The 17,576-nt window shown below is 42.5% G+C and overlaps 1 protein-coding gene and 1 long non-coding RNA gene across 2 annotated transcripts; one reads left to right on the plus strand and one right to left on the minus strand.

The window, feature by feature from the left end:
- Nucleotides 1–302: 302 nt before the first annotated feature.
- LOC123999803 (transmembrane protease serine 13-like) lies at nt 303–5,709 on the minus strand. Its single transcript, XM_046305826.1, has 12 exons — nt 5,508–5,709; nt 5,253–5,363; nt 4,838–4,987; nt 3,660–3,786; nt 3,294–3,389; nt 2,921–2,964; nt 2,593–2,752; nt 2,030–2,201; nt 1,850–1,943; nt 1,010–1,152; nt 597–814; nt 303–387 (listed from the first exon to the last, which is right to left on the minus strand). Exons 1-12 carry the CDS (start codon nt 5,707–5,709, stop codon nt 303–305), a joined length of 1,602 nt encoding a protein of 533 aa, XP_046161782.1.
- Nucleotides 5,710–15,470: 9,761 nt separating this feature from the next.
- LOC124000573 lies at nt 15,471–17,510 on the plus strand. The gene is made up of 5 exons (XR_006832630.1): nt 15,471–15,694; nt 15,831–15,886; nt 16,092–16,160; nt 17,095–17,192; nt 17,297–17,510. It is a non-coding gene; the product is annotated as an uncharacterized LOC124000573 (long non-coding RNA).
- Nucleotides 17,511–17,576: the final 66 nt, after the last annotated feature.

Below are 17,576 nucleotides of genomic sequence, written 5' to 3' on the forward strand. Positions count from 1 at the left end.
ACATTTTCTTCCGTTTCACAACTCTCAGCCATAGAAAACAGCAAGTGTAGTTCACTGTAGCATCAGTAAGGTCCATGTGAACCTGGAGTATATCCTGAGACAGGTTTATAGCTTCATAAGAGGTTGCAGTGTGAGTAAAAGACATTCTTCATAAAATATGTCACAAATATAGATATGCTCAATACTGTTTCAGGGAAACAATGATCCAACGCACGTTAAGATGACAGCAGTCCAATGACAGCAGATATCACATATAAAAACCTTTCTTGCAAGCCTTCCATTCCCTGCCAGTGTTGTAGGGTTCACACCAGTCTCATTGTCAGGTCCAAAAGACATGCTGAGCATCCCTGGATGAGAGCAGCTGTGATCATATCACGGTCTTGCTTGCTGGGAGATGGAGAGTAGAAGGAACATGTTCAGGAGGCACATTACTAATAACACCATCCTACTCAATCCTTATTCTGACAGCTAACTACAATTAGGTTTCACAGTTCTAAGTTGAACTAATGATACTATATGTAAAATATCAAAATGAATATAAGTGCCCTCTGAAGCAGTACAGATGAAAATGAATTGAATTATTGATAGAATTCCACCCCAGTGCTGAGGTTGTCTGAGCATGTGTCTTCCCAGTGGTCCTGGGTGCTCCTTTCCCTACCTGCATCTTACTGTAGACCCAGGGCAACAGGAGGCTGACACGACTGTAGACCCCCGGCATGTTCCTCCTGCCGCAGCCTACCCCCCAGCTGGTCACCCCCATCAGGTACCAGCGCTGGTCTGAGTCCTTACACACCAGAGGGCCTCCACTGTCCCTCTAGTGGAGGAAGGGGGCGGTAGGGGGAGTGGGAGATGGAAATGGAGATGAGAGGAAGAGGGAGAGGGAGAGAAGAAAAGGGAAGGGGGGAATAGAGCAACCCAGGATGAGATTTGTGGACATCATGTAAGAAGCTGTGTGGAAGTAGCTACTGTCTGTGGTTCTCTGATGGGTCCTAGTGTCCTCTTTACTCACCTGACAGGAGTCCTTGCTTCCCTTCATATCTCCAGCACACAACATGTCTTGAGAGACCTGGCCATTGTAGACTGTGTTTCTGTTACATACACTGGAGTCAATGATGTCCACAGTCACCTCCATAAGACTTGTGGATCCACGGGCTGAACATAAAGCAACAAAATCAAACAGATATCACCATTGTCATGTTTGTCATTTATTATCATGTCTTGTCCCTGTGCTCCCCATTCTATTCGTTTCCCTCTGCTGGTCTTATTAGGTTCTTTCCCTCTTTCTATCCCTCTCTCTCCCCCTCCCTCTCTCACTCTCTCGCTCTCTCTTCTCTCTATCGTTCCGTTCCTGCTCCCAGCTGTTCCTATTCCCCTAATCATCATTTAGTCTTCCCACACCTGTTCCCGATCCTTTCCCCTGATTGGAGTCCCTATTTATTCCTTTGTGTTCCGTTCCTGTCCTGTCGGTTCCTTGTTTAGAATTCACCGTGCTGTGATTGTGTATCGCCCTGTCCTGTCGTGTTTTTTGCCTTCATCAGATGCTGCGTGTGAGCAGGTGTCTCTGTCAACTACGGCCTGCGCCTACCCGAAGCGACCTGCAGTCTGTGGCCGCTTCTCCTGTTATTCCCCTCTACAGACTAGAGGATTTCTGTTATTCCCTGTTTGGACTTGAATAAACTCTGTTTCTGTTAAGTCGCTTTTGGGTCCTCTTTCACCTGCATGTCAACCATACAGAATATCACACCAGATTGTTTTCTAGTCCTTAATTACATCATGCTGCATTTCTATTTCCTCTTCATGTTCACCCCAATGGCAAACAGAACCTAACAGCCGCCCCCCTGTGCCTCACCTGTCCCCTCTGTTGTCCCAAATCCAGAGGTCCAGCATTTTGTCCCGGGGGAGACGGTCTTGTCATACGCAGGCAGGCACACAGGCTGGATGCTGTCTGAAACAACACACACACACATTAATTATGACTATCAAAGATAGTGTCCCAGTATGGTGTAATGTGCATCATTAATCACGTAATATTGTTAGGTTGTGTGAGTTTAAGCAGGGCAATGTCATAGTTGTTGGTGTTGTCATCATTGCTCTCATGGACAATGATCTTCTCCACCATCCCAGGGACAGGCAGCATCGTCTGAGAAACCATGCCCATGTACAAACGCCAGTTATTGGGCACCAGGTACGATGAGTCTTTCCTAGAGATAGAAGAGTTGTTAGGTAATTTACCTCTTCACTGATAACGGTTTTAGTTATGTTCGTCGTAAGCACTGTTCAGTCTTCGCTAGCTCACTTCGGTTAGCTTTGTTCACTTCCAGATCTGTTCAGTCTTCGCTAGCTCACTTCGGTTAGCTTTGTTCACTTCCAGATCTGTTCAGTCTTCGCTAGCTCACTTCGGTTAGCTTTGTTCACTTCCAGATCTGTTCTGTCTTTGCATCTGTTCTGTTATAGCCCAGTTCTTTTGTCTTAGCATTGTTACATTTCATGGCTATTCTATATGTTCTGTTTGATAATGTCATTACTGTTCTGTTTTACATTGTCTCAGCACAGCTCCTTGTCATTGTCTGCTGTGGTGTCTGCCGCACTGACCTGGGGAAGCAGTGGGCTGCTGTCACCACAAAGTCAGTAGCCACCAGGGTGCCTCCGCAGGTGTGAAAACCCCGAAAGTGGAGGCTGACCTGCCAAGGCCAATCACCCAGATTCGCTGCAGAGCCCCCTATGATTCTGGACGACTGCTGCCGGCCACAGTCTACCATGGGGACAGAGAGAGGGAGTAAGTCTGTAGTCCTAATACAGTATGGGGATTTGTATTTGGTCCTCTGTTCATCAGGAGAGCTAGATGAAGCTCTATCCAGCCTTAAAACACCCCTGGTTGCCTTTGTGTATGAACTGTGAGAATGTAAAGACAGTTACTCACTGATACACTGCAGGGATACAGTGTCCTTGTTGAGGCAAGATGAGCTACTGAACACAGACAGAAACGCACAGTTCAATCAGATCACCAATGAGGTCACATGTTTTATTTGCCTTCTAATGGTCTAATGGTGACATTTTTGGCTCTGATAAATAATCAGAATATATACACACACAAACAAAATATATATATATAAATAAATAACAATGATGTATTATTTATTTATATATTTGTTTGTGTGTGTATATATTCTGATTATTTAGGAGGTGATGCAGCATCCCTACTTCCCACAGCTATGTACACAACCTGGCATGTAAATGATTACTCAGTGTGTGACATATGCAAAGGGCTGTTGAGTGTGTCCAGGAGCACTCACTTTACTGACACCTTTCCCTGGATGGTGTTGCAGATCTGCCCTGTCACAGTGAGAGTGGTAGAGGACCCATCTTTCACACTGCTAGTGCTATGACTCCTAAATAAATAGATGCAGGGAGAAGTTCAGATACACGTCCCCACATCACTACCTCACACCACTAAACCCATTGATTATTGATTATTGTACTGCAATATTGAGGGAACTAGCACGCAAGCATTTCATGCACCTTTTATACATTCATTAACCTGTGTACATTATGAATAAAATGTGATTTGATTTAGATGTATTTGATGGGTATGGTCACACAGGTTTGCACAGTTCAATCTTTAGACCAAAAGAGGGCAGCAAAACAGTGGAGGATCTTACGCTCTGAAGCCTAGTTGTGCACAGGTCTGGTCAGCCAGGCCCTTGTTCCAGCCACTGTAACATACAGGGAGGAAACTACCAGCGCTGTTTGTCTTCACCTGGAGAGCCCCGTTCGACCCGAACCTTACTGGATAATACACAGATACATCCCTCAATTAGAACCTCACTGGATCACACAGATACATCTTTCAATTAGAACCTCACTGGATCACACAGATACATCCCTCAATTAGAACCTCACAGATGCATCACTCAGTTAGAACATCACTGGATCACACAGATGCATCACTGGATCACACAGATGCATCACTCAGTTAGAACATCACTGGATCACACAGATACATCACTGGATCACACAGATGCATCACTCAGTTAGAACATCACTGGATCACACAGATACATCACTGGATCACACAGATGCATCACTCAGTTAGAACATCACTGGATCACACAGCTACATCACTGGATCACACAGATGCATCACTCAGTTAGAACATCACTGGATCACACAGATACATCACTGGATCACACAGATGCATCACTCAGTTAGAACATCACTGGATCACACAGATACATCACTGGATCACACAGATGCATCACTCAGTTAGAACATCACTGGATCACACAGATACATCACTGGATCACACAGATGCATCACTCAGTTAGAACATCACTGGATCACACAGATACATCACTGGATCACACAGATGCATCACTCAGTTAGAACATCACTGGATCACACAGATACATCACTGGATCACACAGATGCATCACTCAGTTAGAACATCACTGGATCACACAGATACATCACTGGATCACACAGATGCATCACTCAGTTAGAACATCACTGGATCACACAGATACATCACTGGATCACACAGATGCATCACTCAGTTAGAACATCACTGGATCACACAGATACATCACTGGATCACACAGATGCATCACTCAGTTAGAACATCACTGGATCACACAGATGCATCACTCAGTTAGAACATCACTGGATCACACAGATACATCACTGGATCACACAGATGCATCACTCAGTTAGAACATCACTGGATCACACAGATGCATCACTCAGTTAGAACATTACAAATCCATTACAGATCCAGAAAGGATCCTTCTGTTTTTGTTACTGACAATAAAAACTAGGTGATAGCTATTGGAGTACTGACAACAATTGGTCTCATCACTGCCCAGTTTGCATTCCTGTCGGCCATCACACTCCACAGTGTTGGAGGGACAGCTGTCTTTCTCCATCTCGCTGGGCTGGTAGGCTTCACTGCTGCTTTGGTGGCCAGACACCAGGGATGGACCATAACATACTGGACAGAGGTCAAAGAGAGAGGCCAGAGGATATCCAGAGCCATGGAAGCCCCCATGTTAGTATGCTAAAACAATGCAATATCATACCAGGTATATTACATTCACATCATACCCTTAATATGGAATTTATGATTTTGGAAATAGATGTTTCTGTCATAAATTCTGACATATTGTATTGTTACATTATGTCAGTGTTAAATTATGTTATATTATGTCCACATAATTGTACTGTATGGGTTCTCTGTAAGTTATTGGTCCAGTTACCCCCCAGCCAGAAAGCAATAACGAGGAAGACAAGCAGTAGGGTGGCTTCTCCTGATCCTCTGTAACAGCGGGAACTGTTCTCACACGACAAGCTTTTCTTACGACGAGGGGCTGCAGGGGGGAGAAACAGAGACATTTTAGGTTTAGAAAGAGAGAGAAAGATGGAGCCCTCTCATAGAAAGAGTTGCAGTTATAGTTAGGGGAAGGAATATATATTGAGGATTGAAGAAGTTAAAGGGAATGTGAGGAACTTACGGGCACTCTCAGAGACATGGATGACATTTGCATGTGGCATCGGCTGGTTGATGTGGTAAAGTTGGGAGGGGGTGTCAGACCACCCTCTTGTTCCCACCACCTCTCCATACTCTGGAGGAGGCTGGGTGGGCACTACTGCTAAGTAGTATGGGGGTGGATGGTCACTGTTCTGTGGAGAGAAGGGAGTCAGGTAGGTTTTCATGGGCATTAGTAGGCTACGTACGTGATCAAATTCTAAACACAGGCAGGACTTCTATGATTACATCTGAAGTTTAACTCTAGCCCAAAATCCTACACGACCCTGAACTATAAAAGACACAACTGATGAAACATACAGTGCATTCGGAAAGTAGTCAGACCCCTTACTTCCTGAATGCACTGTATGTACAGTTACAGCTTTATTCTAAAATGGATTAAATTATTTTTTACCTCCTCAATTTACACACAATTCCCCATAATGGCAACGTGAACTGGAAGACTAGTCAGGATTGAGGGAAAGATGAACGGAACAAAGTACAGAGAGATTATGGTAGAACATTTACAAGATTATGTTAGAATACTGTTTAAGCATCGATGAGTACTCAAGCCTCTGGGGCTTGGCGCTAGCAATTGATTTGTGCTGGCTTGGTGGTAAAACCTACAGCCTGCATTCAATAGAATGAGTTGGCCTCTGTGTGGCCCCAGATAGAGATAGCCTGAAGTAGTAGAACAAACCCCTCTTTGTCTCTAATCATCTTTGCATCCGAGACACTAAGCTGGGGGGTAAAAACAACACCTGGTGCACATAACTCACAAGATGAACCCAAGATAGCTTATGATGCCCCAAGCTGCTGGGGAGGGGTGGAACCAGCCACGACTATGCATTTTTAGTGTCAGCTATATAAGAACCATGATTCCTCTGTAAAGTTGGGCTCTCAACGATCACCGTTGCAATTCTTAATCAATAAAAAATATTGATTGTTTGAAGAAATAATAAGTCTCTCTCACTTAATAAAGAATTTTACACTACAAGATTCTTGATGAAAACTTGTCCAGAGCGCCCAGGACCTCAGACTGGGACAAAGGTTTACCTTCAAACAAGACAATGACCCTAAGCACACAGACAAGACGACACAGGAGTGGTTTATTTCCTTGAATGGCACAGCCAGAGCATGGACTTGAACCTGATCGAACATCTCGGGAGAGACCTGAAAATAGCTGTGTAGCGACGCTCCCCATCCAACCTGACAGAGCTTGAGAGGATATGCAGAGAAGAATGGGAGAAACTCCCCAAATACAGGTGTGCCACGCTTGTAGTGTCATACCCAAGAAGACTTGAGGCTGCAATCGCTGCCAAAGGTGCTTCAAAAGTACACAGTAAAGGGTCTGAATACGCATGTAAATATGATAATTATTTTTATAAAAACCTGTTTTTGCTTTGTCATTATGGGGTATTGTGTGTATAGATTGATGAGGGACATTTTTTTATTTTTAAAGTCCATTGTAGAATTAGGCTGTAACGTAACAAAATGTGTCAAAAGTGAAGGGGTCTCAATATTTTCCAAATGCACTGTATATATGGCTGCATTTCAGATAGATTTTTGAACATTTTAATGTTGCAGTGATATGACTTAGGCCCAGCATTTGAGTGATAATAATTTTGATAGCAAGCCCTGATCCCACTGACTCGATTGCCCTGCATGAAGAGAAAGCAAAATTATATTTTTCAGGGATTCACAAGGATCATTTGAATTTCCTGAGTGATCAAGTTAAGATCCAACATCTGTTAGACAAACATTGATATGTGGAAGGTGTTTTTATAAGTCCATGGCATGTTCTTCACAATATTCTAACACACACACACACCCATCAGCATCACAAGCATGTTGTAAGTGTTGTTATGGTAGTGTGAGCAATGCTGAGAAGTGTTGCACCAATACGTCTATTCAGTGGATCCAAACCAACAATCTATTCAGTGGATCCAAACCAACAATCTATTCAGTGGATCCAAACCAACAATCTATTCAGTGGATCCAAACCAACAATCTATTCAGTGGATCCAAACCAACAATCTATTCAGTGGATCCAAACCAACAATCTATTCAGTGGATCCAAACCAACAATCTGTTCAGTGGATCCAAACCAACAATCTATTCAGTGGATCCAAACCAACAATCTATTCAGTGGATCCAAACCAACAATCTATTCAGTGGATCCAAACCCGAATGGCAAATTACTAGTCAGTGAAACACAACTGAATTTACTAGCAAACATTGAAAGCCAAGATACAATTACATAAATACTCATTTATATGCCTCAAACTTCTACTAATCTCACATTTAAATAAAAAAAATGCAAGGTCTATCAGCCATACCAGGCACAAAACTAGATCTGGCAATGTTTTGTTCCCAAACCAAGTAGGAACAAAAGTAAAAAGATCAATATTATCCAATAGACATGGCCGATGAGTTATAGAAGAGAGTAAATCCAATAACCTGGTCATGCTCCATCTGTGTGTGGAGGCCTGTGGTCTGAGGTGGTCTCACTGGGGTCTGGGCCACTTCTACAGGAGAAATCCTATAGCTTCTTGAGTCTCTGTCCAGTCTCTGTCTGTTCCACAGGCATTGGAATCCAACCCTCTCCCTCCACCTCCCCCTTTCCTCTTCAATACTGTCCCAACAGGTTCCACCATGGAAAGTGGGTGACACGCGCACAGCAGCCAGACACACTTAACTTGTTGTTTTAAATGTTGTTTTCTAACGAGATAATTGGAATGACTAAATACAATTACAATGCAATATCTTGTGTTATCTATGAAGATTGAACACAAATTCAATCCATCAATGTTTAGTAAGATTATTATACCTTTTTATTGAATGTTTATTTAGATGAAGACATGTACACATTGAACAAACAATCATCCGATGCATTGCACAACAGTATTTATAGCTTACGAAAATGTTAAACACCAGTCAAAAACAAAGAAAGAATAACACACAAAAAGCCACTTCTACCTCTATCAACGACGCCACAACTAAAATAGCTTATTTGAGTATGCTCCCCACATGAAGTCACATGTTTGCTGTTATGGATCTGAAATAGACAAAACATGTACTTTTTCAACACTTGTCACATTCTGGATCAAGTGATTTATGTCAGTGTGACAGGTCCTGTAGGAGGGTAATTTGTACAAACAAGGAAAATTTCCTTTTAGAGTAGAACAATTACTATCACTGCTCTACCAAAACCATTCATGTACATGCAGCTCTCCTTGTGAGAGAAAGAGAATAACAAACTAAAAGTATATTGTTGCCTACAGTTGCTTACAAAGAGTCCAGATGACATTGTTCTCTGTATTTTACATTGAGTGGAATTTAGTTTTCAAATGACAACAAAGGAGGGGCATTTGTGCTCAATGGGTCAACAAGACAGTATGAAGTTTCAATGGTGCCTGGCCAGAGGCTGTTTCTGTGGACAAATAGAGAGAAGGAGGGTATGACTGTATGACTATGAGTGTGGACAAGGAAAACCTGGACAAGTAGGGACATTTTGCCTGTCCCCAATGAGGAAAAAGGCTATTTTAGGTTTAGGACTACAATTAGGGTTAGGTTTATGGGTTACAGGTTATGTTTAGGGGTAGGGAAAATATGATTTTGAATATAAATCAATTGTTTGGTCCCCAAAAGGTATAGTAAACCAAACATGTGTGTGTGTGTGTGTGTGTGTGTGTGTGTGTGTGTGTGTGTGTGTGTGTGTGTGTGTGTGTGTGTGTGTGTGTGTGTGTGTGTGTGTGTGTGTGTGTGTGTGTGTGTGTGTGTGTGTGTGTGAGATTGTGTTTGGATAGCTCAGACAAATATATTTGTGAATGTACATTTGAATATTATAAAAGCATATAACAAAGACAATGGTAGTATTCTCTTCTCTGTACACCTCCAAGTGGCCACATTTTACTACACCTACAGCAGGGCTCTCCAACCCTGTTCCCGGAGAGCTACTGTCCTGTAGGTTTTCGCTCCAACCCCAATCTAGCACACCTGATTCTAATAATCAGGTTTGGATTGGTGCGAAAACCAACAGGAGGGTAGCTCTCCGGGAACAAGGTTGGAGAGCCCTGACCTACAGTGACCATTCAATGGCTCATCTGCTGTTTCAGCTGAGAATTACACATATGACATAACAAAATAACCATAACTTCAGGAATGATCAATGAGGAAAATAAAAAATGAATGTTGAATTAAATTAGAGATGTCATACATAAACAACAAATATTCTGTGCCATCATTCACCAAATAATTACATTACACCCTACATTGTCATTCAGGGCTTTACTATAAGAATGTGGACCTCAGTCAGTCCCACGCAACGGAGGGAAGCCTTCATTGGACTAACAAGTAGATACTGTTCTGAGAGAAGACCAGCACATTGGAGAGGGGGGTGGAAATGGCAGTTGAATAGGAGGGTCTATAGTTTTTAATCAACCCTTGGGGGGAGCAGGTGTAAGACCAGATACAGGCTCTCATGTGTTTCTACAGGAGCTGCTACCTGCCCAAGCATTCAGAGGGTTTGGGGCTACAGTGGAACAGAGGCGTGATATTGATGAGTAGGCTACTGTACATGTGGGATTGACTCTGCTCTTCTAGGGCCAGGAGGACTGCACTGGGATATATGGGCGGGATGGGGGAGGGCAGTGTTAACCACAGTCTGTATTGTACAGTATGCTTTTTTATTTTTAAATTGAACATTTATTTAACTAGGCAAGTTAGTTAAGAACAAATTCTTATTCACAATGACGGCCTACCATGGCCAAACCCGACGACGCTGGGCCAATTGTACGCCACCCTATGGGACTCTCAATCATGGCTGAATGTGATACAGCCTGGATTCGAACCAGGGACTGTAGTGCCACCTCTTGCACTGAGATGCAGTGCCTTAGACCGCTGCACCACTCAAGAGCCCACATGAACACATGTAAGGTTCTCCCTTTTTTTTGTCTTGGGCTGTTGTGTGATAAAGCTATGTTGGCAGGTGAATAACAGCCCTAGATGTAAAATAAGTGTGCTTTTGACAACCCTGTCAGAACATAAGTCAAGTAGTTCATGAAAAGGGATATACTGTCAAATAAACCAATAATATAGATAATGATGGGCCATCCCAGTAATATACAGTAAGCACATTTACAGTAAGCACACCACATCCCCTCACCATGTACTGTCTATATGTCCAAATCCAGATCATTTACAGTGGGAGGTGATGTACTCGCACAGATCAGTCAATAAGCCTTATGTACAGTAGTCTACTCAAATGGGATACTAGAATCATCACAGTAGAGATCAATAAGGTATTTTGACAACTATCTCCCTCACCAACTTTAAACATCTGCTATCTGAGCAGCTAACCGATCGCTGCAGCTGTACCTAGTATATCGGTAAATAGCCCACCCAATTTACCTACCTCATCCCCATACTGTTTTATTTATTTACTTTTCTGCTCTTTTGCACACCAGTATCTCTACCTGTACCTGTACATTACCATCTGATCATTTATCACTCCAGTGTTAATCTGCTAAATTGTAATTATTCGCCTACCTCCTCATGCCTTTTGCACACAATGTATATAGACTCTTTTTTCCCCTCTTTTTCTACTGTGTTATTGACTTGTTTATTGTTTACTCCATGTGTAACTCTGTTGTTGTCTGTTCACACTGCTATTCTTTATCTTGGCCAGGTCGCAGTTGTAAATGAGAACTTGTTCTCAACTAGCCTACCTGGTTATATAAAGGTGAAATAAAATTTTCAAAAATAGACAAGCAGTTGTTACAGGCTTTGTATTTTAAATGTATATTTTGAGGTTGAAAGTTAGCATGTAGGGCGCACCTCGTTAGTCAGTATGTGTTACACTTGTGTTGGTTGCCATCTCGTTAGTGTGAAGGTGTTTCACCTGTGCTGTCCTTTAGTTGGCGAGACCCATTTTATCTTTCGAGAAAAACAATCATTTGTCTGGGCTTTGTTTTCTCTTTGCGCCACCATTTGACTTGTTTCCTGTCTTTAAGTTTGATGTGGGTTTTTATTTTGCTTGCCTCTTCTTTAGTGGGTCAACTTTCAGTGGACACCCCCATGAGTGTCTTTCAGAACCCCTCCTGTTGAGTTTTGGTTGTATGTAGAAAAATTACAAGATTGTTTTAATACTATTTAATGCATCAAATTAGGTTTGATGACTACCCTCTCATCTGTGGGACTGAGTTGGGCTTCTGGGGCTTGATGTTAGCAATTGCTTTATGATGGCTTGGTGATATAACCTCAAGCCTGCATTCCATAGAATGAGTTGGTGTTTGTATACTGTGAGGTGCCAGGGAGGAGATGTCTCTGGTGTGGACGGCTGATGGGAGGAATCTTGTCTTACGGGCCAAACCCTGTTTGTTATACAATTGGAACAGTCTTCACAGTAAATGCTATCTGGCTGGGGGATACTCCTTTCTCACATACAAATCGTAACCTTTTGACCTCTTCCAGACATCTGTTTGTCACATATTCAGGAGGATGTGTCTTAACTATAAAATACTGTGGCTAAGTTCTACTCGTTGAGCTCTCGGCATCACACTTCAGAGTGTGGGATCGACCAGCTTCATTATTGCAATAGTTAATCAATATTAAATAAAGATGCATGTTTGAAGAAATGAGTCTCTCACTTGATTAGAATATTCCACGACACTTGTTAGTTTCCCCTTCTGTTTGAGTGACATTTTTGGTTCTCGCTGAGGAATGTAACCGCACAGTAGTGCTGTAGTATAATTCATGATTTCAGGTTTCTCAATGAAGACATCCCGCTTTTCTTTTCTGCTCCCCAATTTCGTGATATCAAATTGGTAGTTAATTTTGTCCCATTGCTGCAACTCCCATACGAACTCGGGAGAGGCAAAGCTTGAGAGCCATGCGTCCTCCGAAACATGACCCTGCCAAGCCCACTGCTCGCTTAACCCGGAAGACAGCGGCACCAATGTGTCAGAGGGAAGGTGGTACAACTGGCGACCGTGTCAGCGTGCCCCAGCTGGCCAGACCCTCCCCTAACCCAGACGACGCTGGGCCAATTGTGCACCGCCTCATTGGTCTCCCGGTTGCGGCTGGGAGAACCCGTGTCTGTAGTGATGCCTCCAGCACTGCGATGCAGTGCCTTAAATGCTGCGCCACTCGGGAGGCCCACCGCTTAGGCTGTTATTTTTTGTTGTTGTTGAATGGTCACAGTTCTGGTCTGTTAATCTTAAACCCACCCGACACGCAGGCGCCCCATCTAGCCATCTGGAAATGCAAATGCGCTACGCTAAATGCTAATAGCACTCGTTAAAACTCAAACATTCATTAAAACACACATGCAGGGTACTGAATTAAAGCTACAGTCGTGAATCCAGCCAACAAGTCAGATTTTTAAAATGCTTTTCGGCGAAAGCATGAGAAGCTATTATCTGATAGCATGCAACACCCCGAAATACCTGAAGGGGACATAAACAAAATAATTAGCATAGCCGGCGCTACACAAAACACAGAAATAAAATATAAAACATTCATTACCTTTGACGAGCTTCTTTGTTGGCACTCCTAGATGTCCCATAAACATCACTATTGGGTCTTTTTTCCGATTAAATCGGTCCATATATACCCTAAATATCGATCTATGAAAAGTGTGTGATCCAGGAAAAAACACCGTTTTAAAACGCAACGTCATTTTTTTTAATTAAAAAAGTCAATGATAAACTTTTACAAAACACTTCGAAATACTTTTATAATCCAACTTTAGGTATTAGTAAACGTTAATAATCTATCAAATTGATCACGGGGCGATGTGTATTCAATAGCTCCACGTCTTGAAATCATGGTCGAAAATTTCTCCTCCAAAACATCCTGTCGGAGACCGGAAGGAATGGGCTCTCTCTTACTCGTTTGACCAAGAAACAAAGCCCAGGCAATTGACTGGCGACATCGTGTGGAAGCTGTAGGACTTGCAATCTCAGCCCCATGTAATTTGCTTTCCCATAGACAATACATGCAAGTGGCACATGGATATTTTTCCCAGTTTTCGGTGATCAGTTTTTCTTGCGCTTTTTGATGAAACACACGCTCTGTTATAGTCACAGCCGTGATTTAACCAGTTTTAGAAACGTCAGAGTGTTTTCTATCCACACATATTAATCATATGCATATACTACATTCCTGGTATGAGTAGCAGGACGCTGAAATGTTGCGCGATTTTTAACAGAATGTTCGAAAAAGTAAGGGGTAACCTTTATTAAAGGGCTACCGCAGTTCCTGATTTGGCCTTGTTTTAGATTTGGTTAATTAAGAAATGCTATAGCGGCTGTGACTGAATTCAAACGTGAGTTGGTTTCGGGGTGTGGTTTGATGTAGGTGTTTGCAGGTGGAAAAAGTTAGCTAAATTATTGCGCTAATTTGCTTCAGCTGTGGCAGAGTTGGTTAGACTATCCAAAGTCTAACCATCTCCAAGGTTAGTTGGTAACTGTCAATTTACACAATGTAAATTACCATTTATAGATGCTTTGAGGTTTAAGTCATTGAAATTTGGAGCTATTGGGATTTTTATGTTGTCCCATGTACATTATGTATTTTAATGATGGTCCATAACTAGCCCCATAGAGATCCAAAGTCAACCTGAATATATCACTGGCATTGTGCAGCTGCACTCCAAATTGATGATTTAAAGCCAATTTACGCTTGATCTGAAAATGTGGTGGAGGCTTTGTATGGAGAGTGTGACACAATTGCAGAGCCAAATCAAGCTCCGTACTGCATATGCATTGCCGTGCACCTCTCAAATCTTGTAATAATGTGGAGGCCTCCGCATTGACATGATTGCTTGGTGGGGTGGGAGGTTCTGTGTAAACACACTCACTTCCTTCACAACAGCTTTGTGATGCGCAAAAAGTATGTTTGTTCTAACTTCTGAGGAGACCCCATCACAGTAAATGCAGTACTACCACTGCAGATGTCAGATTGACCATGCAGAGCTTTTAATTTGTGTGCTGCCAGCTGTGGGTGTAACGGATGTGAAACGGCTAGCTTAGTTAGCGGTGTGCGCTAAATAGCGTTTCAATCGGTTACGTCACTTGCTCTGAGACCTTGAAGTAGTAGTTCCCCTTGCTCTGCAAGGGCCGCTCGAGGGTGACTGTTGTTGATGTGTGCAGAAGGTCCCTGGTTCGCGCCCGGGTATAGGCGAGGGGACGGTTTAAAATGTATACTGTTACATGGGCAGGATTGAAACAAACCCAACCTTCATTTACGTTGTGATGCAGTCACTACCGCAAAACTCTTGTTTTGGAAAAGACTGACTTTATCACCAAAATGATCCTATTTACAAATTGTAGGACATTTTGACAGAATAATAAATGTTTGACTCATACTGTAGATGCCACACCCCGTTTTCTAAATGAGAAATGGTTTTATTAGGGGTAGTTTCTCTTTAACAGTTGGCTCTTGCGTAGGCACCAATGTGAGTTATTTTACACTGGCCTGGTTTTTTAATCCAGGCTCTTCACGTCATCGGGCGAAAGCGTGGAGGGAGGAGTACCCTTCTCAAATCAAACAGTAATCTGCACCAGTCGGTCATGTCAACAAGCATGCTGCATCATCCAGAATCTCTTTTCCATCAAATACATGTGATAATTTAATACAGTGTTTTTATAACAAAATGTATCATATTCACTACATATGCTTAATTACTTTTGTTTTGAAACTACTTTGCCGTCGGACGGAGCAGGCACCTGGATCACGCCCAGGAGGCAGCCCGATTCCAAATCAAATGCAATCATTTTCCAGATGATGCAAAACACACCTACACAGGTGTGATTAATCAAACCCCCTCATTAGCAGCTGGGTCTGGCCTGCTTAGCTAATTGACTGTATATGAACCAGAAAAAAAGGAGCGAGTGTGACGTCTCCGCTTCGTCTTCTTCTGCCTGGTATTATCCAGGCCAGGGCACAAAAAAAATCCTGATTCCACTAATCACCTCACCTCCTTACACCAAACCAATTAGCTGATCAACTAAGGTCCTGCCCTGACTACTGATTGATCACATGAAGTGGTTGTGAGAGTAATGGCATTGTGGCATCTGTCTGTTTGAAGGCTATTTTCTAGAGCTTGGCAGAAGCCCCACCTGACTCCTCTGGAGAGAAGCTGATGGAGGACTGCTTGGTGGGCACATAGTAAGATATGAGAACGGAACATAGTGTGTTTCACTCTACAAGTGTGTATATAATGAAAAATATAGATTTTCATAGATGTTAAGAGGTTAAGATACTGTTTCTACTGTTGAGCCCCTGTACCCCCCCCTCCCTTTAGATTCACATACACTACTGTTAAGAGCACCAAGCCCACACATTTAGATCTGTCTCGAGGTGAGTTCAAACAGATTGCTGAATATTGCCTGGAGTACCACATCATACTGTCACCTGTGTATTATGATTATTATTATTATTAGTAGTAGTAGTAGTAGTGACAAATAAGAGGAACGTTTTTTTATCTTTTTTATTTTTACAACTGACTTCTTTAACTGTCCTCACCTCTCTCACACCGATGGCTCTGATCATGCCTCAACGCCAGAAGAAGCAGATTATGGTGGACCGGAGGGACCAAGGAAACTAGAAGCCTAAGAAGATGACCCCTATCACTGTATGTTGTGTACTGTTCACACTGGGGATATTGGCCGTGGGCGCTCACTTCAGGATTTCTCCCCTCCATCTCATGTCTCCAAAAACTTTGATTGAGTTTCTCAATCATATTCCTGTAGAATTGCACCTTCAGATTCCCTTTTCATCCAATGTACCCTTCTCCATTCTATGTCTTCCACTCGTCTCCTGCAGTCTGGCATCTTGTCGACAGCAAGTTCTTCTGCTCCCAGTCATTGAAGTTCATCAACAGCGATGGCGTGTGATTGGAAAGCAGACTGTGCCAGTAAAGAGGCTGAGCTCACCTGTATCCAGCCAATGCCACCTTCCCAAGCAAAACCAACAGCACCCACTCCACTGTCTGTTTTATCTTTTCTCTATCATCATCCTCTCATCTCTGCCTCTACTTTCTCTTAAAGAGGCAATCTGCAGTTGCTACATACATTTTTGGACTTATAAATGAACGAGATAAAGATATATATATATATATCCATTGATTCTTGAAGAATGTAATATATCAATGCCTCAAACTGAGTTGAACTGTTTTACCCCATCCGAACATAATATACTTTGGCTTAAAACAAGCTTAATCGTTGTTGACAAAGTAAATATACACAAACATATAGTCTTCACATGGTTCAAAATACAATTTTGATATCATGGAGGTCAGCCCCATCCCTCAGCTTTTTACTGAAACGGGTGGGGAATTGGCTTTTATTGTTTCAACTCCCGATTGCCTCTAACTCATCCTCTTTCTCTGCTCAGTGTGGTTGATGGAGGGCAAAGTGGATGCGTGTCAGGTGACGCTCCTCCACCATTACACGCAGGCCTACAAAATGTCTACCTTTAGTAAGTTTGCTAGACTATCACACTGGCAATGTAGTCATACTTTGCATTAAGCTGTCTTCTAATGCCATTTCTTCCGCTTTCTCTCCCAGGGTGACAGTGCGTTCCTATCCTGGTTTTGGCAGCTGGTGGGGGTGGTGAGTTGGTGGGTGAGCTGTGCCCGCCGGGGCACCCTGGGGTCTACTGCAGAGTATGTGATGGATAACCGATACCTCATTGTGTTGCATTCCCACTTTTACAGGTGTCGATGAAATTCCTTACCTGATATGATTTGTTTCTCCTTTTTTGTTTCAGAAGTACTGCTGAAAATCCAGTTTCTCTCAGCGGTAACTACTGTAAACTGACTGGTATTCGCTCTCGATGAGCGCTGAGTGGTTCTGGAAAACATTCACACAGTCAAAAGACATGCATACTGCACTGACTCACAATACTGACCTGTAAAGTTTCTTTGTGTTCTTATTTTATATTATCTTAGAGATGTAAGTACTTTATGAGTTATGTATTTCATTTTTTTCAAATATTTTCTGGTTGATTAACGATTTGTGCAATTTTGACAGGCAAAAAAAGACAATGT

Source organism: Oncorhynchus gorbuscha, linkage group LG16, assembly GCF_021184085.1.
Source record: "Oncorhynchus gorbuscha isolate QuinsamMale2020 ecotype Even-year linkage group LG16, OgorEven_v1.0, whole genome shotgun sequence".
Lineage (NCBI taxonomy): Eukaryota > Metazoa > Chordata > Actinopteri > Salmoniformes > Salmonidae > Oncorhynchus > Oncorhynchus gorbuscha.

Bases quoted from the DNA above. Each gene is read 5' to 3' on its own strand.
- LOC123999803 (XM_046305826.1), bottom strand. From the start codon at position 5,709: ATGAAAACCTACCTGACTCCCTTCTCTCCACAGAACAGTGACCATCCA. The intron at 4,988-5,252 runs GTAACTGGACCA...ACCTCTGTCCAG, and splicing joins TATTGCTTTCTGGCTGGGGG to TATGTTATGGTCCATCCCTG. The intron at 1,153-1,849 runs GTGAGGCACAGG...CTTTATGTTCAG, and splicing joins TGGGACAACAGAGGGGACAG to CCCGTGGATCCACAAGTCTT.